The following is a 23,935-nucleotide window of genomic DNA, read 5'->3' on the forward strand; positions in this document are numbered from 1 at the left end:
CATAAAAAGCACACCATATAAACTAAATAAAGATTAATATAAACTAAAAATACATTATTGAAATTAAATATAAGTTAATTCATTTCATTGCATACAATAAATTTTATTTTCTTAAGATTTTTTAGTACCAAAATAAAAGACAAAACATGAAAGTACAGAAGGAACCATCATAATCCTAAAAATCAGTCTGATGCAATTCAAAATAGGTCTAAGCAAACAAGTAAAATGTTATCACTAACACGACAGTGTCTCTAACCAAACCTGCTAGGGAAAATCTTGTTTAAATATTTGTGCTTCTTCAAGGACCAAAATCTGTCACTGTGGGATGGGAATTTATCACTTGAGGGACATCTATTTTCATTTGCCATCATGCTCCTTGCAAGAGGATAACAAATCCCATTCCTGCTGCCATTTTCACAGAAGTACTGGCACTTTGCATTGAAAGAGAATTTTGCAGCAAAGGGAAAATGAAGAAGGGAAAGGATTTCTCACTGGGTGCGAGCAGGACTTGCACTGCAGCATCACCAGCTGTGACTCAGAGTGCAACCTGACTGCCCAGGCAGTCAAACAGCACTCCTTTTGTTATCCAGAAAAAAATGTCTTTTTTTCTAAATGAAAATTCTGCCAGACATATTATCAGCAGTATGGTAATGACATTTTTCATACTGGATGTTTAAATGACAACAAACCAAGGCTAATCAACTCCTCTTCCTCAACCCTTAAAGTAACCATGCAGCAGAAGCGACCTTAAGAGTGCCTACACCTTGCATCATCTGCAAGCTTCCCTAAAATACCCTTTCTTTAGAAATAAAGGTAAAAGATCAGATAAGAATTTTAGTGTTCAGATCAGCTAGAATTAATCTGTAATCTGATCACTGAAAAGCAAAAAATACTGGCTTCTCTCAGAAGGAGTTTTACAAAAAATGCAGTGAGAATGTATTTTAGATATCTTCCAGGCAAGTAATGAAATCCTGAAGCTGCAAAACCCTCTCCCATATCTCTGAGTTTGGTAAGAAAATCTCAACCTACTGATAAGAATTTTTTTGACCACAACACAAAAATTGACTTGGTTATTCCTCAATTCACTTCTCCCTCATCTAGCATATACTATCCCCCTCTGATTTTGGTGACTATACATCTGCTGGTCTTGAGCATCCAGAAGACAGGAAGAAGATGCAGAGAAATAAGCACTTCCTAATTAATCATCTTTATGAAGCACTGAATTTCAAGTAAAAGAAAAAAAAATTAAAACATTACTAAGCCTGGAATAGAAAAATAAAGAAGCATCTTTCAGCTACCAGAAACCATTTCTGATTACTTTTCTTTTTTTTTAATCACAAAAATAACACTACTAGATGCAATTTCCATGTGTCCTGAACATTGTCTCGCTCCTCCTTCTGTGAATCCAAACAGAAGACTTACTAACTTCATAGTTGCCAAAGCACACTCTGGAATATCCTACTGAGAAATCATTTTATTGTTACACGAGAAAATGAAGTTATCACAAAAATGCTCAATCATAGAATTGTCAATAATCCTTCAGGAGAACTGTATTATATCACCCCTCTCAAACCACGGAAGAGATCTGACTTCCAAAAGCAATTCATGGACTGCCATCAAAATTGCCTTGTTGATTGAACTATGCATACATGAAAGCAAAATTAGGACAAAAAAGATTTTCTGAAAACCAGCATCAGAGAAAATATTTTTTCACATCCATTTAACACACACTTGCTACACGAGCATAATTGCAAACAAAAATGTAATTTACCTATAACTACATCATGGCCATCAACCAAGCCTGCAGAGAACAGCTCCTGAGAAACGCCATCTGCTGTGTCTGTCCAAAAGGTGAAAGGAGTAAGTGTAAGAGTCCACAAAAACAACAAAAATTATCAGTCATCCAATGCAATTTAACGAAAAATATATTTTAGTTCCAAAACACCCATGGAGGCAGTATTGAATTCAAAATTATCTTTAATTAGGAGGAAAAAAAGATAATCATCTTATCAGCTTCTGCACAGCAAATCACATAAGATAATGACTTGATTCATTGCAAATCCCCTATAGACCTCTCCTGGCCACCAGCACTTTTCTCTTATCTACCTACATCCTTGTACACATGTTACAAGTTCAGTATCTTCACAACCAAGAAAATAAACAAGGCTTTAGTGTGGTTTTCACTGTTTTCTTTATGGCCTCCATTTTTCTGTATATCTAGACAGAGACATGGTTGAGTAAGCTCTCTCATTTGTGGCAAGTGGCATAAACGACTCACATGAACAGTCATTGTTTTGAGATGTAGGTTTTAAATAGCTTGTAATTATTGACTCAGGAAATTCAAAGCTTTGAATGGATTTTCTATAAACTGCTGTACCTGAGTGGGTCAATTCCTAAGTCCCTGTGACTAGTACTTGCCCTGGATAAAGACCTTAGAAGGCTTAGATATAAGTAGGCAGGAACAGCAGGAACAAGCCTAAATTCCAGCTAAATCTCAACTGTAATCTGGTCCCAGCACCGAACACCCTAATGGAGCTCATACTTTGAGGCAGTTGCACAAAGTTTTATCATTTCCTCAAGAAACACGCAGGTGAAAAGCAAGGTAGCTGAGCCAGCTGCAGTTTCTGGAGATGAGAAGCACAGCTGCCTTCTGGCTGTCTCAGTGACTGACTATAGGAACAGTCCTGGTCTACCCTCTTATTTTTGACCAAGTAGGAATTCTCAAATGGCTAAAGTTACTGCTTCCCAAGTAATTATTTAGGCAAACTGAAATCTTTTGTGCCCAATTAAGTAACAGGCCTCTTTTGTTTTCACTCGTTGCCAAAATCAATGAGAAAAGCAGGTAGACAATACAGAATAAGTCCATGCAAAGAACTACTGCACATGAAACATACTATGACTTATTGTGAAAGAGACACCTCTTCCAATCTGGATTTAATTTTAGGTAAAGCTCTTTGAAGGCTACTCTAAATAAAGTGAATACTGACTTCTAAGGAATATAAAATAGGTTCATTGTTCAAAGGGTTGCAGCTTAACAAGGATGGAGCCTTCTTATTCAAAATATTAGACTTCTGTGCATTTCATCCCAGTAATATCTGATTTTTTTCTAACAAAGGCAACTGTACAAGTTCTTACAGATCTTAGCACTGGGAAGCCTACAGTTCTATGAATATGCAGTAGAGTTTAAAGTTTCAATACCAGAATTTCTTTCTGGTGATTATACCAAAGCTAGAGATACAGCTGAACTTTCAGCTGAAGACTGCATTTGAAAAATGGTGTGCACTTTATACTCGTTAATAGACCATCTTTTATTATAAAAGGGAAAGAAACTTAAGTATTGCTACCATCACCACACACACTTTTATGGCTACTATATTCTATTTCCTACGATGTTTTCCAAATGTGAAAATGGAAATATTGCTAGGCAAGATCTTGTATACCATATAGATCATTTCAATAAGACATGAAATTGATAAAAGTATACTGTGAATAAAGTTTTCTAATATCTATATTATGCAACCTTGCCACTAGAATTTACATACATTTGCAATTCTTACTCCACTGAAGTTCAATATAAAGTTCTGCACAGTAGGAAACATTCCAGAAAGGCAGTCTGCATTAAGCATAAGCAGGAATCCTTTTCTGAAATGCCTTTTTAAGCATTAAGAGAATAATTCAGTTGCAGGAGCCTTACCTCTGCCAGGAGTAAACTCAAACCGTATGTCATTAAGTTCTTTCCTGGAGTTCCTGAAAAACAGTCAGTACATACATTAAAATGTAATGAAGAATAGAACAATTCTTCAGTTCCTACACCCAAAGAATACCTCTGGCATTGACAACCGTATTTCTGTAGCATGTGTTTCTTTGAAAATACTGCTCTACCAAAGCACCCAGACTGGAAAGACTCCATTGCATTTTCATGGCAGTATTTTGGGAAAACTAGCAGAAAAATATGCTTAAGTTGAAAATGCATTCAGTAACATAAAGAATAAAATAAAATCCTCTGATAAATATTTTCCTTTTCATCTTCAAAAGACATTCTGCCATATTGATTCTAATAGTTCAAACCAGTTTGATTTGGATACCTTATGCTCCACAGTCAACAGAAGATTCACTTGGACTTAAAGCTCCCCATTTAAGGTCACATTTCTACAAAAATGTTTAAGAGACAAGTAGTGATGCACAGGGTTTATAAAAGAGTAAATTCTTTCACTGACCATCTTTGTCTCAGCAGTGAGGTTCCACCTACATATAAAATGAGCAGTAAAATGTTAAATCCCAAGGTTTCTTGTCTTCCTGTTTGCCACAAAGAGTGTTTTAACCAGTTCAGTGTGGGACACAGTCTTAAGGGAGTAAATAGCAATGTTAAAGAATTCCTTTACAGCATTATACTGTGCCACAAACCTCCATTCCATGGATGTTTACAGCTTCAGGTTTAGTTAATAATTTCTTCCATCACCAAAACATTAGCCTCTGCAAAACAGACGTCCATCTCATTTTTGGAAATGACAAGTCAACTGAGCACAGGGAGGAACCTAATTGCTGTAGCCCGATTTTTTTCTAATGAATAGCTCAATCCACTTGAAATGCTAATAGCAACAGAATGTGCTTTGTAGTTCATTATTCTTCTCCTCAGCAAGGAAACTGTATGCAAGCGCCTATTTCAGCATACCAGGCCATGAAGTCTTGCTGTGGGAAAACTTAATCCAATAGGCAGGCATATTCAGCTGTGACTTACATTTATTATTGCCTGCTAAATACTTCTAAGAATATTACAGAGCCAAAACCAGCAACAAGCAGAAGCACAAAACCCAGAATGATTGGCAACACACACAACAGCAAAATAGCAAACCCTGAAAAATTGGTATGCCATATGCAATGCTTAAAATGAAAAGTACTCATTTACTGAATCTACTAAAGGCTTCAACGCTGAAGAAGTTTCAGGTTCCCCAAATGCTACTCTAAATAAAGAACTATAGCAGTTTAAGATCACCGACACAAAGCTGCAGATAATGAAGCTAGACAGGTACACATTTACAAGGCTCATTTACTTTTCCTGTGGAAGTCTGCTGCCATTATATGGAATATTGCACTGTCTGTTTTTATTCAACAGAGAATTAGTATGAACCTCAATTTTTCCCTTTCTCTCTCTCTTAGAAAAATGTGGATGGCTTTTGTTAAAACAAGCAACAACAACAAAAAATAATATCAAAAGATCAAATTAAGACCTATCTCCAAGTTCCCTTTTGACAATAACTGCTTTCCAGAAAAAAGGAAAATGCACAGAAATTTAGCGTTATTCTTAAATAAGAAATGTTCTGAGTGAATGTGTGATAAAACTCAAATACTCATTTACTATACACACTGTGGAAGAAACAAATCAAGTTAATAAAGACTTTCACACCTTTGTAGAGGTAAACCAGGAGGTAGGAACTAGATGACCTTTAGGGTCCCTTCTAAGCCAAACCTTCTGATTCTATGACCAAGAAACCTAATACATTAGGTTCTCCAATTATATCTTTCCACAGACCTCCCACAAGCGGAACATCTACCATATAAAAGTCGCCAAGTAATTATGAACTCATGTGAAAATGACCATCTTTTCACAGCTGTGTGAAAGACGAGCTGCTCCTGACACACTTTTTCCTCCAGCGGGATGCACGTGGGGTGTACATTACTTTGTCTCCAATTTCCAAAATACCCCAAATAAACAGGAGTCAAATCAGTTTATTTTAATCAAGGTGAAAATTCATTGACGATTGATATGTATTCAGCAATCCAACTTTGCTATTGAGAATTGTTACAGTCTGAATTATTTTGAACTTAGGACACTGCTGCTTTCTCTATAATGGTATACAGCTATTCAGGAAAGCTAAACAATGAAAGTTTGGCAAGATTAATTTTCTAGAAGCCTGTAAGAGCTTTTGCTTATTGTTCCATTACCTGCCAGACATCTATTGATTTCCATAAATTATGTATCCCAATATATAATCCACCAAATACCAGATGCACTTGAGTTCTCCCCTAAAAAGCTCCTCATGCTCTTTTCCAGCCTTTACACACTTCTCTGGTTCTATTTAATGTCACTGTAACTGCAATTAGTTTGCTAGATCCCTTGGTGACAACTGTTTGGATTTGTTGATTTATTTGTAGGCAGTTTCCAAGCAGTGTTTCATTTATTCCTTTTTTTTACTTACATCCATTACGCTTTTATCATGCAGCAGCATACAGACTTGATTTCTGCTATATAGAAATAGGATTGGAAAAAAGGCACTTAGTATCTTTGTGATTAATAATTTTATTTTCTTCATCATTTCTTAATGGTTTCTATTTTCTCAAATGCATTTGTGAAAAAGTTATTTCTGTTTTAAAATGCCAACTCAGACCTTTTTATCATGTCTTATAATACCTCTTACGTGTCTCTAGCTCTGTGCCATTACAGACTAATATACCTTGATTATCATGGATAAAAACATCCCATCCCTCATCTCTTTTTAAAAGTAGTAAATTTTAAGTACTTTGTGCATTTTTATTCACTTCAAGTTGATTTTCATTATGCACTCACCTGCAACAGGAAGAATTCCAAATATTTTGAGTAAGGGTGACACCAAAGCATGCCGTGCTAAGATATTTTGGCAGCCATCTTACAAGCAATTTCAAAATCTAAAACTTCCCACTTCACTAAAGCATGCTCTGCAATATAGTTTTTTTGTTTTCATCAGAACCACCTGATGTGCACACCAAGATTGCTATATCTGATTTTCAAGGGCATAATGCTTCCTCAAGGAAGTAGAAAAAGCAGAAAGGCCATCCACTTAGCCCCTCGCCTACAAACATTTGGTAATCCTGTCATTAGGATATAAAAGAAAGATATTCTGTTTTGAAGGAAGTTATGCAGCTATTCATAATGACATGGTTCTACTGACAAAATCATAAGACACAAGAGAGATTTCAGGCATTTGCATTTAAAGACAAAGCTTTCAAATAATTACCTAATGATAGCATCATTCCTGCTACAGTCAATTATCTCTGTTCCACATGATTGACAAAAGATATGTGTTGTGGAATTAAAATAGAAAATTGTTTGTGTAATGATACAACTGTAAATTAGAGACATTAAATGTCATTATTTCTTTTGTCTTTAAAAACAAAGTATCATGTAAGTGCAATTCAAGAAAATGAGATGTCTTGGAATTAAATTTTAGGACTAAAACATGCTGGCATACTTTGATTATGTATCAAGCAGCAGATTTTCTTTCAATCTTGCTACCTTTTTTACCCTCACAAATTCATCCATAATTTCTTATGCAGAGTTACCAAAAACATCAGCTTTTATTTTACACAAGCTTCAGCATTTTCCATACAGCCCTCAGGGAGAACCTGTATTCCTGAATGAGATGCATCCTACCATAGCTAAATAACTGTATATTCTTCCTTCCTAATGTAAGAAAAAAAATTCTCAGACAAGGTAAACCAAAAGAAGTGTGTGTGTGCAGGTGTGTAATAACACCCACATTCTGTCTCTTCATTGCTTGCCTATTTTTCAGACTTCAGCTACCCAATCATCACATGTGGTTTCCAAAGACTGATGTAAGGAGCTAAGTGTCCAAAAATGCAGGTACTGACAGAATGGTAACCACCACAGCTGATCATGACTGGAAGAGACAAGAGCAGAACGCAGAATATGTATTCTTTTCTAGAACCAGAAATAAGCTCATCTTTAAGCAAAACTGTAGAAACCTTATTATGAAAAGCACCATAACAATGGCGCCACACGGCACCATTCACCAGTTAGTTTTTCCCCTTCTCATATTCCTAATAAGCCCTATTCCCACCAGGACAGAAGCTTCCCCACCAACAGAGACTAATGAGACTGGCCAAGTCAGTGTGTCAACTTTAACAAAAAACACACACACAGACAAAAAAAAATAGAAAAAGAATTCATCTCACTTGTACAAAATTTCAGACCCACAGATGTCTTACCATCTAAAATTTGAACTGCATTGAAACTACCATGGAAGCAAAGTTAGAATGGAAAAAACAAGACAGCATAGCCTAAGAAGCAAGGGTGAGCAGTTTGGCATTTGCATTATCTCATTGCAGTTGTTGCTGTAATTAAAACCACAGAAGAATTCAAATGACTTCCTCATTTAGACTGCAAAGAAAGCAGAAGTTCACATCAAAATGAAGTAGACTAATCAGAGTGATAGGTGGGTTGTACATCATAGAGCTGTTCTCATCCAATTTTCATTCTACATCTCTGGGGCACAATCGTAGTTCATATAATGCAAGAAATATAACTGGGGGGGGGGGGGGCAGGGAGCACAGAAGAGTGGGGTTTGCAGGTTTTTTTAAAAGATATTTTACTTGCTTTTTCTTTCTTGCTGGAGAGACAAATGTTTGGCCTCACCAAATGTCACTGAAATTTCAAAAGGTCATCTGCCTTTTCTCAATAAAGTGTCTCCCATTTTCCTCTTTCATGTGCTTAAGGCAAAAATCCCAGGATAAACACAGTTCCCCCATGTAGCCTATGTAGCCTTGTTTTCACAGTCAGCTTATTTCACAGGTGCTGTATTTTTTATTAACAGCAGAATTTTAAGTATTAAATACCTGTACTGATGATCTGTAGCACCTGTTTATTATCTCAGTTTTGATCAATTAAAACTTTATTTCAACTTTACTTACAGAACATAGCTAGTATACATACAACAGTGAAATACAAACTGGCATTTTACTTTCAAAATTATAAAGATGATGAGGGAATAAAATATTGGAATAAACAAGTAAACATATTAATTCATCACATATTCGAGGCTTAGCCAGGTCTTAATCTTCTATACATTTATGTTCTCTGTCTTACAATTTTCTTATGCTTCAGCTGTGCAATTTAGCTATTAATGTAGGGCAGAGCAAGTGAGAATCCTCTCCTACCTCAACAGAAATCACAGCTCACTTTTTTCCTGCTCCTGCCCCCACTTTCTTGATTTCTGAAGTCATGATACTATGCACACAGATGAAACAAAGCAGGAGTAAGAGAAATTTATGATTATTAATGTAATTTTGTGAATCAGAACTTGAAGGCTCCTGTGGGATCATATAAACACAACAGAACAGAGCATTTGTAGAGAAGTATTAGCCTCCCGAGGATTCAGCACATGCTTATGTAAAGCCCTTTATTTCTAATACTTTCATGCTCAGCTGTCATTTACTAATCAATACCCAGGCTCCTCCATTACAAATTACCATCCTATCAAGAGCAGATAATGTCTGTTCAGCACAGTGGAGGTAGTTCTTTTCTACTTACTTTTAATTACTTCAGGTCAATTCTAAATTAAATGAAAAGGCATTGCTGCTAACTTTTGGTAAGAGCAAAAGAGATGTTTGAATTCTCCTCTGCTTCCAGATTCCCATCAAGAAGAATGGGACTAAAATCTCTGTATTAATAAAATGTGGTTCCCAAAACAAACAGTTATTTGAAGTTCATCAAAACTTTACAATTTATTTCTGGTTCTGGAAAAATTCCATGAGTTTACAACTTATCTCCCTCTAGATATATTACTGAAAGAAGGAAATACATTTAGTATATGATGTTTCACAATCAGGTTATAGGACTCAGTTTAATACACCAAAAAAAATGCCACTACTATTTAATCATCACATGATCTTGGGTAAAGAGTAGATCCCTCAGATGATGCAAACACTTGTTCATCAGTACACATCAAGAGGTAGCAGCAACATTAACAGCAAAGCACAGCAAATGATGCTGTCAAGAATGGAAAACAGCCGTTGCCAAAATGAAACGTTGTCATTTGGCTGTTAAGCTGTCGGTTACCTGTTAAAGATTTACTGTCTCTGTGCCACTTACCATACAGAAAAGGCAAGTGCACATTAAAAAATCAGCCATCAAGGGAATTGTTATGGTCACAATCAGATCAGCTAGGACCACTATCCAAGGCTCCAGGGCAGCTGATAGCTCCTCCCTTGGGAGGGGTCTTTACAACACTTCTATCCATAGCTGATAGGTCCAAATTGCTTAACACTCAAAAGAGTGATTTCCATCTAGTTGAAATGCATGGGATACGATAGTGAAACTTAGAAAATGTGCGACAGAAGAAACACAAGAAAACTGATACATTTTAGAAGTGATATATATACATTAAGTCCTCTCCCTCAATCCACTGGTTTACAGCCCCAAGTCTACATATTATGACAAAGAAGTGTTAGAACTAGACACATTTTAAAATATCTATATCCAAATATGCTGCTTCTCTCTTTCTGCAGTTGCTGATGCCAGAAGCTAAATCAGAAGAACATTAAAAGCCCTTCAATTTTTTTACTTGCTATGTTCATTTCCAGCTAAGTCAAGCGGCAAATTCTGAAACAATATTTTTTGCCTCAGTTATCAGTGACTCATTTCACTGCACAGGCAGTGAAAAGCAGTATTCACTTACATCATCTTTTTTGAAATTCACACTTCCTACCTGCTCTCATACATCAGCAGTGGGATTAACTTTGGCAAAAAGCTATGAGTATTTTTTGCAGCAGAGATGGCAATATTGATCAAAAGTTTTTTTTCCTCTGAAATTACTGTGAAGTAGCACAGAAGTTTTTTTAAGAGCAGTGGTAAAGATTTAAATTCTGAAAAGCATCGATTTCTAACAAGTACTTGAAATATAAGGAAGGGCATACACAACGGTACTTAGAATTTATTAATGTGGTAAAATCTTAATGCTTGGTAGAAACCAGAAGTGATCTAAAACAGATTTTTTCCTAGAAAGAACTGGAATTAAGTACACAAACATCAGTAATGTTTAAAATCACCTGAAAGTATTCAGAGAGCATTTCAATAACAGAGAAGACAACATTCACATGATTTGATCACTTTGTTAAACATTACAGTGCATTGTGGTTATAGTTGCCTTTCTGGATTTGCCTGGAATTTAATTTATCCACCCTGAATATCTCTGAAAGATCTCTGTATGTCTTGATACCAAATATTATTGATCAGTACACACTTTAAGGAAGTCAAACCTGTATTAGCTGCATGACTAAATAACCATCTGTCTGACTGATAAGAAATACCAGAGCAACTTAGAGATTAAGCAAGCAAAGCCTTGCTTTGTATGCTTCTGCATGCCTGGTGCACAAGAAGAGGGATTATAACCTGTTATTCCAGTGACAAATTTTTCAAGTACAGCATTGAAAAATAGCCACAATGCTTGAAGCAAAATGTCAGTACCTTAAATCAGAAATCTTGAAAGGCCAATCATTGCCAGGAGGCTGGGGGTGTTTCAGAATAGAGCTCTAGAAAAGTGATTTTATTTATGAAATCAAGACAAAAGACTTACAATGAGTTCTAGAGGTATACAGAGTTTTTTAATAGAACCTTGTAATTCCCCAGCCACAAAACAGACTTTGAGCCAAAGGCACAGAGAAATTTTTGACTATCCAAATCAAAGAAAGTTTTAAACATGTTGTATCAAAAACTCCCTGGAAGTCTGCATCCTTTTAATCCCACTGGCTCAGAGTTTTACAGTCCTGATCACCTCTCAGTATAGCACTGTCAAAGAAAAGGAGACTTGGAGCTATACCAGAAAGACACCTGGCCACCATAAAGATTACAATCTGTTTATCATCCATCTAAAAGTCATGGATCCTGACTAGCTTATCAAAAAGAGTGGGAAGCATGGGAAAAATGTCTAAGCTTTGTTTTAAAATCTTCAAGGGTTTAATCTATTTCTCCTGCCAAACTTTCTTTTGACAGTAAATCAGCTTTATCAGCAAAGTCTGCTCCTATGTTAAATTCTTGTCACGCCTGTGTCCCAGTGCACCTCTTATGGCCATTTACTGGCCCCAGCAGAGCAATGACAAATGTGGGGCAAAACAAAATAAATGAGTTCATTTAACATTTTGTCTTCTCCTCAAAAATATCGGAAGTCACACTCAACCAGCTGAAAGCTGGCTGCTTTACAGGGACCCAACATAGACCCAGAACATCTCTACCAATGGAAAGAGGGAGAACCACACCACTAAGTGGGAACAGACAAAAGATTATTTCAAATTGTTTCAGCCCTGCCCAATGTACTACACCATCATATTCACAGCCATCTCTAGAGCAGCTGGATGAAGAGTGTGATCGCTCACACTCTAAATATAAAGGAATTCTTTAAAAAATATTAGAAAAATATCTAATTAGAATCGAATTTTAAACTATCAAAATGTAAACCCTATTACAGTTGACAAGTCATATACATGCCATTAATAATACAAATAAAATGATTTTTACACTGAGATCAATTTAAGTTTTAAATTTTTTCCTTTAACATAAAGAAGGGTGGGGGTGGCACTTAGAAAAAATAACAATGAAACCTTTCTCCTCTTTTTTTTTTTCTTTTGCAAACAGTACAAAAAAAAAAGGCAGAATGGAATAAAAAAGTTCTAGTGATTTTTAATTTTCAGTATAACCAAAATCCCCAAATGCAATTGCCTGCATAATTTACAACCTCAGCTGTGCAGGTTAAAAGCCTAATTCCTTTCCATCTAAATATTTATACAAATCTTCTTGATAACCTAAATTTAATAAGCAGAAAAAATATATTGATTCCTTGACTCAATACTTATAAATGTTACATTGTTTTGATAAAAAATATATCATTTCTCTATAAAAGAGTGATGGTATAGCAATTGCATACAGGATTATCTAGGTCATAATTAAAGGAAATTTTTCAATTTTTCATTTATTTTCAATAAAAATACAGCAAGGTATAAAAACATCCTTAAGTAGTGAATAATAAATACATAATTTACTGTGTTTAAGGAGCAAGCTTTGAAGGAAATAATATATGTAAAAAGAAAAAGCAGGATTAAAATCAATAATTTAATCAAGGGTTCCTACTTACTGATTTCAGTCATGATTTAATCATGGTTATACAGGGTATTTAAATGAAATCTCCATGCTGTGAAAATAAAATTCAGTTCTGTAACCACATCCCCACACCTCCCTGATTCCCAGGACAAACCCCTTAGATGTGGCAAAATAAATGCTGTAATCACAGGTACATTTATTTCAAGAATCATACAAATGTTTTTGTTTATGATATTTGTAACTGGATCAATTCCCAGACTATACAGAAGTTCTGTTACTTTACAGTTGTAAATCTACTGCACAGCTGGAAGTGTGTTTGTGAATTTTGTCATTAAGTACACTTAATAACAGAAGCCACTTGAATAGCAAAAATGAGGGTGAAAAGATATACATTAGCCCCACTTCCTACAAAAGAGATGGAAATGATGGAAGTTTTTGCTTAACATACCAAAACAAACCTATAAAAACATTTTAAACAGAATGAGAATTGAGAACTTTGATTTATGGTACTAAGCCAATTATCAAACTCATTCTGTCCCTAGGCAGAACAGATTTTGGATTTGTTTGTAGTTCTTAGGTGTTTATTCCTTTAAATGTAAGCTTCAAACTTAGGTATTAACCAACACAGGAGTAGCTCTACTAGGTACCTCCAGCCAAGTACATTTTTCTTACAACTTTACATGTAATTATAAGAAGAAAGAGGTCAAATAAACAGGCCAACATAAAAGCAGGAAGAGCAGCACCTGAGCCTGTGCTCAGACAAGCGAGCAATACCTCATCACCTGAGTCCTGGTACACACAGGAAATCACATTTGACTCAAGTCCTGACAACTCTGCTGCTGCAGCGCCTGCTGCCAGCTACTCCTTGGACTTGTGTCTCTCTCCAGATCCCCAGGAGGTAAAGTTCTCAGAACTCGTCAAATGCCACAGTTTCCAGCTACATTAGCAGAAGAAATGCTTTTCTATTATATATACACACAAACATTTACATGTAAATAAGAGTGACATTACAGGCAATTCTGCCATAGTATTTTCTCTACACTTTATTTAAAATAAGATCTGCAATAACAGAAATATCCCATTGGCCAGTAAAATATTTCCACTTGCCCCTTTTATTCTTTCATAGGCTTAATTCACTTAGTGTGCAGGAACTGTATTAAATTAGGTCCTGGAACATTCCAAATTACTGTCAATAAATTATCTCCCTGTCATTGGAGCTAATTTAACCATCTTAGATTGCTTCAGATAATTTGCAATTCTTAATTATTAACAATTAACAAGTATCCTAATTTAACATGAAATATCTCTATTATTAATCCAAGTAGTCAAACCCTGTAATAGTGACCTTCCTAAATCTGTAACTGCAACAGCTTGGTGGTTAGATTGGAAATCTCATATCCAGGGTGGTAATTCCTCCCCAGGTGGGTAGGAATTCCTAGGGAAAGGTAATTCCTTTCCCTGGTGTGGTGAACAGTCCTGTTGGAGGACTAAGTCACAGACAATTGCATTGGCCTCTCTTTGCAGAGTTCCTGCCAGGATCTGCTGCAGAGACACGTGGTGTACACAGCCTTACTGGAAAAAATCTGGATTACAGATTTCATTCCTCCCTACTCTCAAATACCACTTTCTCTGGAGGGTGACCATACAGAAGCCTTGGCATTTCAAAGTGGCAATTGCTCAGGCTGGGTCAGACTTACACACTGTGGTAACAGATCCAGCCAGTTAGAAACATTATTTTCAGTTCACTGCAAAATTCAAGCACAGTCTCTTAACTACATTTGAGCTTTAAAACACTAATGGCCCGTACTGAGCATTTAATACTAGAGCTTTTCAAGAGCTTTGCATGGAATTACCTAAACCAGTCTGCTGATAATTTCTGATTTGGGGCAATGCACTCCAAGACACAATATTGCAAAAGATAGAAGAAAAATTGGAAATTGCTATCTCCGGTCAATGAAGTAACCCTGAGAGTAGAGAATTTTTTGACAAGTTACTTCACACTGAGAAAAGTATGAAAACAGAAAGGTATTAAATACAAGGTAAGGACAGATAAATCAGTTAGTCTGGATGGCTTTCAACTTGAGTAAGGGAGTTAAATACCACCACCTGTATAAAGAGTAACGTGGGATTCTTCAACGATTATTTCAGACTGTAAGTTGTGTTTCTGATCTACAACAAGGCATTTGCAGTAAACAGGATGGTGTTAATTTAGCACACCCCACTGAATTACTGAATGAGTCCAAACCTGCTGTGACTGGGAAAACATAATAGAACCTGACCATCCAGGTAAAGAATTACTTAAATGCATTGATTCTTCTGCCAGAATTTTTCCTTCATGAAAGCAATTTTTAATTTTTATGGATACTATTAACCTTGTTCTAGAACATACTACCAGGAAAAAAAAATGCAAGATATCATCTAAAATGTGATGGGCTGTCATAGTGTAGCCTCACTGTAGAAGAAAAAAGAACAAAATAGAAGAGCACTTTCTTCCTGCCTACCTCTTGTTCCTTTTTAAGGCTGCCCATCTCCTTACCCTTTGCCCTGTCCCAAATCCCCAGGCACAACTCTTTAAACCTTACGGTCCACACTCCCGAACCTCATACTAAGTTGTTTCTGCACAAAAAGCTCTAAATGTTTGCATCAACTTCCATGACAAAGTCTCAACAGGGAATAGGGTCAACAGTGAACAGGAAGCACAAGTGAAGTGCTACCAAAGTACCTTGCTAAAGACAATGTCTATAGTCAGCCAGTGGCTGCCTGAGCTTTGGTGAATGTTCCATAAGCAAAATAACTCTTGCCTTTAAATTAGTAAATATAAAGAAATTCAAAGTACTGTCTCTGAATCTGCTGAGCAGGGATATAGGCAGCTTGTAGCCCTCACAGTCAAATCAGGCCTTCACAAAGTGCCAAACAAAAGAAAAGTGTGTTACATAGTGTAGCCCACATCCCTACACTCCCCCCAAACACACACACACACACACTGCTCATGTGCTCGCTCTGACTCTGTTCACATGCTCAGGCCTCCAGCAGAAGCAAAGCCTGTGTCAAGATTTATAGCTCTGCTCCCCTCCTACCACTGAGACCAGATACAGCCAGAGCTCACATGGGACAGAGGTTTGCACCACAGAGCATTCTTCCCTCGAAAGCAGAACAGTTAAACTAACAGAACTCTGCAAAATTACACATCAGATTTTTGGTATTTTCAATGCTGCCAACTGTGTTCCCAGGACCAAGAGTGTATCTGCTCTTTGAGAGGATCCTTAAGAAGAACAGCTGTTCATTGTGCAAGTAAGAGCTTGGAAACTCAAGTCTCCCAGGATCAGTCCTCCTTCACTTCAGGCTTAAAAGCTGAAAAAAATTGAAAGCATAATCCCTGATGTTTTCCATATACTTGCAGGTCTAAAATGTTTGCCCTCTGAATATGCCAACACTGCAAATAACTGGGTAAGAAGCTAATCACTCTCTGGGTTTCAGGATAATTTATAGATACACAAAGCACCTCACTGGTACATCTACACAGCAGTCAAATTGGTCTGTTTGTAAATGGTTTCATCTACCTGCCAGCAAAGAGATGAAAAAGAATATTGATAGCATAACTGGGGAATTATGTAAATTGGACAACTAAAATGACTCCAAATAATCTCTGTCTTTCCTATCCCCACAATAAAACTCATTAATCCTCTCTTTTGTACCCAACCTTCGACAGCCATGCAATTTTATTCCAGCTGCCACTAGAAAAGTAGTCAAAGAAAAGGGAAGAAAATAGATTTTGAAAGTTGGCACTCATTCTGTGTAATTTTTTTTTTTTTCTGATTACAAACAGTGGAACCAGGACACTAACAATTTTTGATGTTACTGTTTTAAAGCTATTTGTTATGCATAAATCTGCTATTTGTTTCTAACATACTGGTTGTAATTTTCTAATTATTTCTGACTTCTCATCTTTTTGTTAGCATAAAAAACAGTAACACTTAACTTTTCTCCATAGCAGTAATTAGGAATTTACAACCTCACATAGATATCCTGCCAACACGAACTGGATGTAAGCAAGTTTTAAAGTGAATGGTAATAAGCTTGTTAAGAAAAAACATAAAAAAGCTATCATACACATGAAAAGCTATCAAAGTTTCATATGAAGAAATAGTTTTATCCAAGAACTAGACTGCATAATTAAGCAATTCAAACCTTAGTTATAAACTAATTTTAATTAAAGGTAATCTGACTAATTTCAACTAAGTAAAAATTTAGTCAGACAACATATTTGTATCCATTTTCTAAAATACCCATCTCTTCTCCACAGTGTCTGATCAAACTTGCCAGTGAAAAACATTTTGAGTAGGCAACTTGTAATACAGCTATGGTTTATTTCTGTCAGAGGCTGACTGCTGAAGTGTGAAAGAAACTCATTAAAAACTTCTCACTGTGATTCTGCATTATAAGGAAAAAAAGAAAGAAAATACTTAATGAAGGGTACACTTAGCCTGAAGACACATTCATATTCTGCTTTTCATTTTACACTATGTTAGTAAGCAATTAAAAGACAGCAATTAGTCACAGAGACACTATTCATACTGGTCATACTGGGAGATTATACACTTCAGCACTGATTTTATGTTAATATTATGAAAGTAATGAGGGAGATCAAGATAATACAGCTAAATAAATAGAAGGATCTTTTACCTTAATCTTAAGACAAGATTCACCGCACATGGAACTCCACTGTATTCCTCACTAACAGCAGGCTGAGACTATTAGAGAAAAAAAGCAAAGAATCTTGTAAAGGATGCCAAAGGAAAAAAATAATCACAAAAGCTTTCCATGCTAACAGTTAGCACCGAATATTTAACACATCCTCTAACTCTTAGAAACCCTTTAAACACTTTCAGTACACAGCCTATAATATAGCTGATACTAGTAAAATTCCCATATCTCAATTACAGAGAAACAAGTAATAAATAAGGCCTGCATTAAAGCACTGAGTTTAGGAGCTTATAATCCACTTTGCGTCAAAGCAACAATTACCTATTGAATAATATGCACACAGTAAAAATTCCAAACTGCTACTCACATTATTTTTGTGTAACAGTTTTTGTTGTTAAAGAAGTCTTACATCTACCCATATGCAAGGAACTAGCAGCATATCAAAGCAGGTATCAAGCTCAGAGGATGTCTTCCACAGAGAAAAATCAGGAACACTGATATCTTTCACCCTATCACTCCTCCCTCACACTGTGATATCCTCCCAGCTCTCAACTAAAATCTATATGAAGTCTCAAGCAAAAGTGTATCCTACATACAGAATGCACCAGGCTCTTCTATCCTACTATGATTTCATACCCAACTTGGGATATTGTCACCAAGTCACAGAACAGCCTGCTCAGAAGTCACAAAGGGCTCAGAAGCCCTCCCAAAATAAAGACTTGCATCACAAATTTCATTTGACCTTTTTTTAAACAGTTTTCCATATCAAAGCCACTTTTTAAAAAGTTATACAAGATCTGTATTTTATTATCTATATATTTTCAGCAAACATTATTGAATTTTTGGAAAATTCTTTTTTACAATCACTAAAATAAGAGTGGGTTTTTTTCTGCTTCAAATAAATTCCTTCCATTCATATACTATTATTTCTATACTATTATTTCTACTATACTATTATTTCTGCATCTTCAACAGATATGTCATGCCAGTATACAGGAATGTGGATCCCAAAGACTCAAGAGGCACACACTAACAGTGACAAGATGCACTAGTCTTAGTTCCAAGTCATTTTCTAGAGCATTTCAAGAAACAAAAATCAACAGAAGACTTCAGTCAGAGGGTTTTTTCACTTTCATAAACAAAGCAACTTTTTTTATTATGAGTTACCTGTATATAAACCAGGTCACAAGTAGTAGAACTCTCAACATTTAAGATAGTAAGACTGTGTGGTTAAAGGCCTTTTTTTTGTACCTTGCTTACATAAAGTATCTGAGATGCTGAAGAGCTGTGTAAATTAGGTCTGCAGTGGAGACACTGGGGTCATCACAGGAGCTAACAGGACTAAATCTGGCAGGAAGCTTCTAGGCTTTTAGAAGATTTCTCCGACACCAATGAAAATCAGAAGATCTAAAATTGCAGGTGAAGTGGCAAGGGTCACCCACCCAAGGAACAGACATTTTTAAAGATGATTTAGTCTGCAACCCATAATCCTATTAAACAATTGATTATAGCAGCAATGCTTCCCACACTTACACAGGGCCATGAAATTCTATATAGTATTTTATTCCTCTGAATTAATCTAATATGCCTCAGTACTGAACTATTTTACTGTGTTTGGAAGAAAATACTTTAATTATAAGCTACATGTCATGATATAGATACTAAGAAGAAAAATTTATTTGGAGATGTTCTGGCTACTCCAACACAGCTTCATTACCCTTACAGGCAGCAATTAGTGTGATCTAGTTACAAAGATTCATTAAAAACAGCCAAATTACCTATCTTCATGAATTCTCCTGGGCACAAACATAACGTGACTTTTAAATTCCTATCTATCTTATCCACTGTGTGCTGAAGTTCATTGTTACAGGCACAATGGCATAACAGCTCTATCCTCACAAGCACTTGCCATACAAGGCTGCAGAACAATACTTCCACTTCAATTCACATTTTTAACAGCAGACATGAAAAAGAAATCCCTTTACTCAAATGCTTAGAAGAAAAAAAATATTGATAAAGGTATTTTTACCTCTGCGTTGTCCTCCTCTTTCAGTCTTCGTGACTGGAAAACAAATGCAGTGAGATATGAGCTATGCAGCTTTACGCAACAGAGATCCATAAATGCTAACAATTAACATAAAGACAGAATGTCTTTTCAAGTACAAATGTCTTGGCACAAACACAATATACCTTTTCCTGAGAAATAGCAGCTTTGCCTTCCTCACTCTTCTCATCCATTTCATCATCACTCCATTCCCAGTCCCCATCTTCTGTTTTATGGAGGTGACCACTGGAACCTGGCACTCGCCTGACCTAACAAAATATTGTTTACTATTACACAGACATCTTTAGTCTTTATTGGTGTTCTCGTTAATCAGCAATTATTTGCAATTTTTAATCTGTGTGGACTCATTAATTTGCAGCAAGAGCCACTAGCATACTCTAAAAATACCTGACCTCCTTAAGCCAGTGGTGTTTTGATGCCTTGCATCATATGAGCAGTGATCAACTTTGGTTCTACATTCTGTTGGTTGGTGGTGATGAAAAACACAAAACAGGAAAAAAAACCTAAATATAAAAATTTGGCTAGAAAAATTATGGTATTTTTCAGCATAATGAAACTTAACAGAAAGACCAAACTGGTATTAGCCCTCCTCTAAACCCCTATGGTTTGCTGCAAACCATAATGTGCAGGGAGATGCAGCATGGGACAAATTCCAGCTGCTTCTAAATCCCATCAGGTACCATAACAGCAAGATGCATGACATGAAAATAGTTGAGACCACTTCAAGTCTGAGACCATGAGCCTCCAATGAAACTGTGATTCAGGCATTAATACAATTTTTCCAAACCAGAGTTTCATAGAGAGCTGGGCACTTATGCTATTCCTGTACTGGGTTTAGGCCATGCACAATTTGGAGCTGGCTGGCCTGACACCACAAGAGCACAAGTGATAGGAGCCTTCTTCCAAAACATTTTCCATACACAAACAGATATCGTAATGTCTCTCTGGACTCTTTTCCACTCTTCACTTCCTAAACACCCACCTGCTCCTCCCCCTTCCCTTTTGCCTATATAAGACTAAACCAGAGAAGAGGGTGAAGATTTCAGATCTCACCACAGTTCTGCATTTCCTTCAGTCTTTATGATATTCCTCCCTTATATTTCTTCCCTGTACAGCTGGATTAGAATGCCCTATTCAGTTTCTTCATATTTTGTTCTCATTTGTAACTGAGAAGAGAGGAAACCTATGCAGGGCACTGAGGGAATACCCTACTCCATCTCTTGAGGGACAAATTCTGCACAATTTTCCCTGTTTCCCATACCAAGCTCCTGTTGGACCAATTTTAGCCTAGCTACCTCCAAGCTTGGTAGAAGCAGCTCATGTGTGTTTGGGAGGGAGGACCAAGAAACATCAAAGAAAGCAATAGCACAGAAATTCTTTACTCAGCTGCAATCAGCCCAGGCACAATCAGTGGGCTCTTACTGTCTACATCATCAGGGATCAGCACAGACACAAGGTAATCTAGCAGGCAATTTCACTGCTGCTTGTGGATGTAATTTATTATCCTTCAAGGAGACTGAGGTAGGCTTTTGTTTAACAGCACAGGCATCTTCCAAATGGCTCTACACAAACCTAGCAGAGGATATCGTCCACAACTAAAAGCATGCTTTTCCAGCAGAATAGGATATATTGGTTTACAGACACATTCAAACACTGCATGGTGCACTAATCAGTATCTTCTTCTTCTGCTTCCATTTTCAGTTGTTTTGAAGACTTATTCTAAAGAGAATTATTTTAATGGGGCTTAATGATGCTTGCATCATTTGCAGAGAGAAGCACATTTCAGGTTTCTAAATAGACTGCCTTTTAATAAAAAATAAACAAATGGCTCAAGCACAAAGCAAAATACCATGTTAAATTAAATTATTTTCTTGAGAGGTTTCTGAAAGCAGGAAAACAAGTTTACTGGTACACTGTTTCAATCAGACTGATTCCCACCAACACACATGTTCACAGGAAAGAAATTATAATTTCAGTTAGAGCAAAGTACCCAACCTATTCAGCTTCCAAAAATGTGAAGTTGTTGTCTAGAATGTTTTTTTAATTGGTGTGTGCTTAACACTTGCTTGGTGAACTAATTTGCATAATTTTTAACAAGCCTGGCTTTGATTACTCAGTTCTGGTTAAGGCCACAAAGAATCAGTCATATATGGAAGGCATGTACCCTACCTAGGTAAGGAAAGAGTACGAGTGGCACACCATGTCTGAGAATAAATTGTCTCTTTGTTCATCATAAACATCTCGCTCTAGTATCAGATATTGGATGGAAATATACATAATTTATATAATTAAATTTCTGTTCTTGCTATCATTTCAGATACTAGTAGCAGACTGCTACCACAGGCAGCATGTTTGCATTTGACTCCAATAACGACAGTATTAAGGCAATTGAGAATATTCTATATATTTCTCCTGATACTGTGCTACAGGTCTGCTATTTTACAGAGAGAAATAAAGCAGCAAACAAAGGAAACTATTGATATACAAGGGCACAAAGCAAATCCAGGACAGGGCATGGAACCTAAACAAACTTCTTGTGTATCTACAAAAATAAGAAGTAAGTTGATTTACATTGCATGCAGTAGCCATTCAAATGTAATTTCCCCATCAGCTTCATTCAAAATACACAACATGGATAATTCCTTATACTAGAATTTTGTATTTCTCAGGAAGTATTTCTGAGGGAAAGGAAAAAAAATTAAAACATGCTCAATTCTAATTTGCATTTTACTGATTATAAATCTAAATGATCCTTCCAAATAGGAGCTAAACTGAACCATAAAAAATGAAATCTTTTGCTAAGAAACAATGAAAGTTCCGTTTCACAAGACAAATTAATGCATATTAGAAAACATATTTCACATAAGTCAGAAGACACAGAGAATAAAAAATTACTTTGAATGACTGGCAGTTAAACTACAGCCAACACAAAAGCAGCTCAGAACACTGCCATGTACAACCAAAAGCTATTTCTAGAAGGAAAAGCTTAATATGCGACTGTCAACATTACCATAGCTGTGGAAGAAAGACATTATGAACATCAGTTAAAACAGCATGTTGGACAAATCAATGAGTGAAAAAAACACCACAGAATATCAAGCATTATATTAGTAGTAGTATTGTTGTATATGTTGTTCCTGGTTAAAGCTTATTGCAGAATTCAATACAGTCACAAAGGCTTAAGTATAAATGAAGCTGCTGACAGAACTCTTTGTCCCCACCTTTTTAAAGTAGGATACAGATAATGTAACATTTCCTGCCAATAACACCATGCACTAGCTTTCCAGGAGAATGTGTGTAAACAGAACGGGGCAAATGTAAATCCCACCCAGTGAAGGTCAGGCCTAATAAGCCTGACAGAGAGAGAACTCCATCAGCAGAATGCAGATGCCACATTTCCCAAGGCTTGATGAAAAGAAGGCTACAATGTAGAGAAGCAAAACATAAATTGTTGTCTTCAAGGCACTGATGTGCTCGCTGTATGTAGATACTAGAGACTGGGGAAAGAAGAATCTATTATTCATTACTGATCCTTTAGCTACTGCAATCTCTTTGCAAGTTTATTTTTGTAAAGTGACAGCAAAGGGAATGAATGCTTTCTGAACACTAAGAATTTCCTACTTCCTTATTCTTTTCTTATTCGAAACAGAAAAGGACTGGGCTCACTTACAGATTATTTTATTTCAGAGTCTAAATTTAATAAATAAATAAATAAAAAGCATACACTGTGGGGTACCAGTGCATGAACATAAAGCATTACTGCATTTCATACATGGTACAACACATGATCTTAGACTACATTACAAATCCAGTCTGTCAGTAAGAGCAATATTATGCATCTACTGTATTTTTCCTCCTTTTGCAGGAAGATGACTGAACTAGTAACACTGAATTTTCCACTATCTGAAATATTTAATGTATTCCTATTGAAGCTCTGGTAACTGAATACTTGCAATGGAGGCCTGGAGAAATTTAAACCAGCATTTTTAAACTTTGTTCCACAGAAAGAATATGGTGACCTGAAATTATGGGAAGTAAGATGTGTTTGTGTAAGTAAAACTGATGGCACTAATAAGCATTAGTATTGAGTATCATGAAAGGTACCTTGCCACCCTCCATACACAGGTAACAGAGAGCCCAAATTTAATTTGCTTCTGAATTCATGGAGAGTAGCAAATGTGTAGATTCCATGCATTTAAAGCACATCTAGGAAAGTATTTGTGGAACCCTGACACTGCTTCCTATTAATTTCTAACTAGACAATAGTCAGTGCTGTTGTCCAGTTTTTGCATTTGTTGTTT

General features: G+C 36.3%; 1 protein-coding gene across 11 annotated transcripts in view; it reads right to left on the reverse strand.

Annotated features, from left to right (window-relative positions):
- STK39 (serine/threonine kinase 39) overlaps positions 1 to 23,935 on the reverse strand; it is an 82,453-nt gene that overhangs the window by 17,962 nt on the left and 40,556 nt on the right. For 7 of the 11 annotated variants that reach the window (XM_085584364.1, XM_085584362.1, XM_085584360.1 and 4 more), the window contains 5 exons: positions 19,760 to 19,882; positions 19,599 to 19,631; positions 17,549 to 17,616; positions 3,695 to 3,747; positions 1,772 to 1,840 (listed from right to left, as the gene is read on the reverse strand). In XM_085584364.1, the coding sequence (XP_085440490.1) occupies positions 1,772 to 1,840; positions 3,695 to 3,747; positions 17,549 to 17,616; positions 19,599 to 19,631; positions 19,760 to 19,882 (346 nt within the window). The other 4 variants (XR_014956548.1, XR_014956547.1, XM_085584361.1 and 1 more) reach the window with 4 other exon arrangements.

The sequence above is a fragment of the Lonchura striata genome, chromosome 7, assembly GCF_050655825.1.
Source record: "Lonchura striata isolate lonStrDom1 chromosome 7, ASM5065582v1, whole genome shotgun sequence".
Taxonomy (NCBI): domain Eukaryota; kingdom Metazoa; phylum Chordata; class Aves; order Passeriformes; family Estrildidae; genus Lonchura; species Lonchura striata.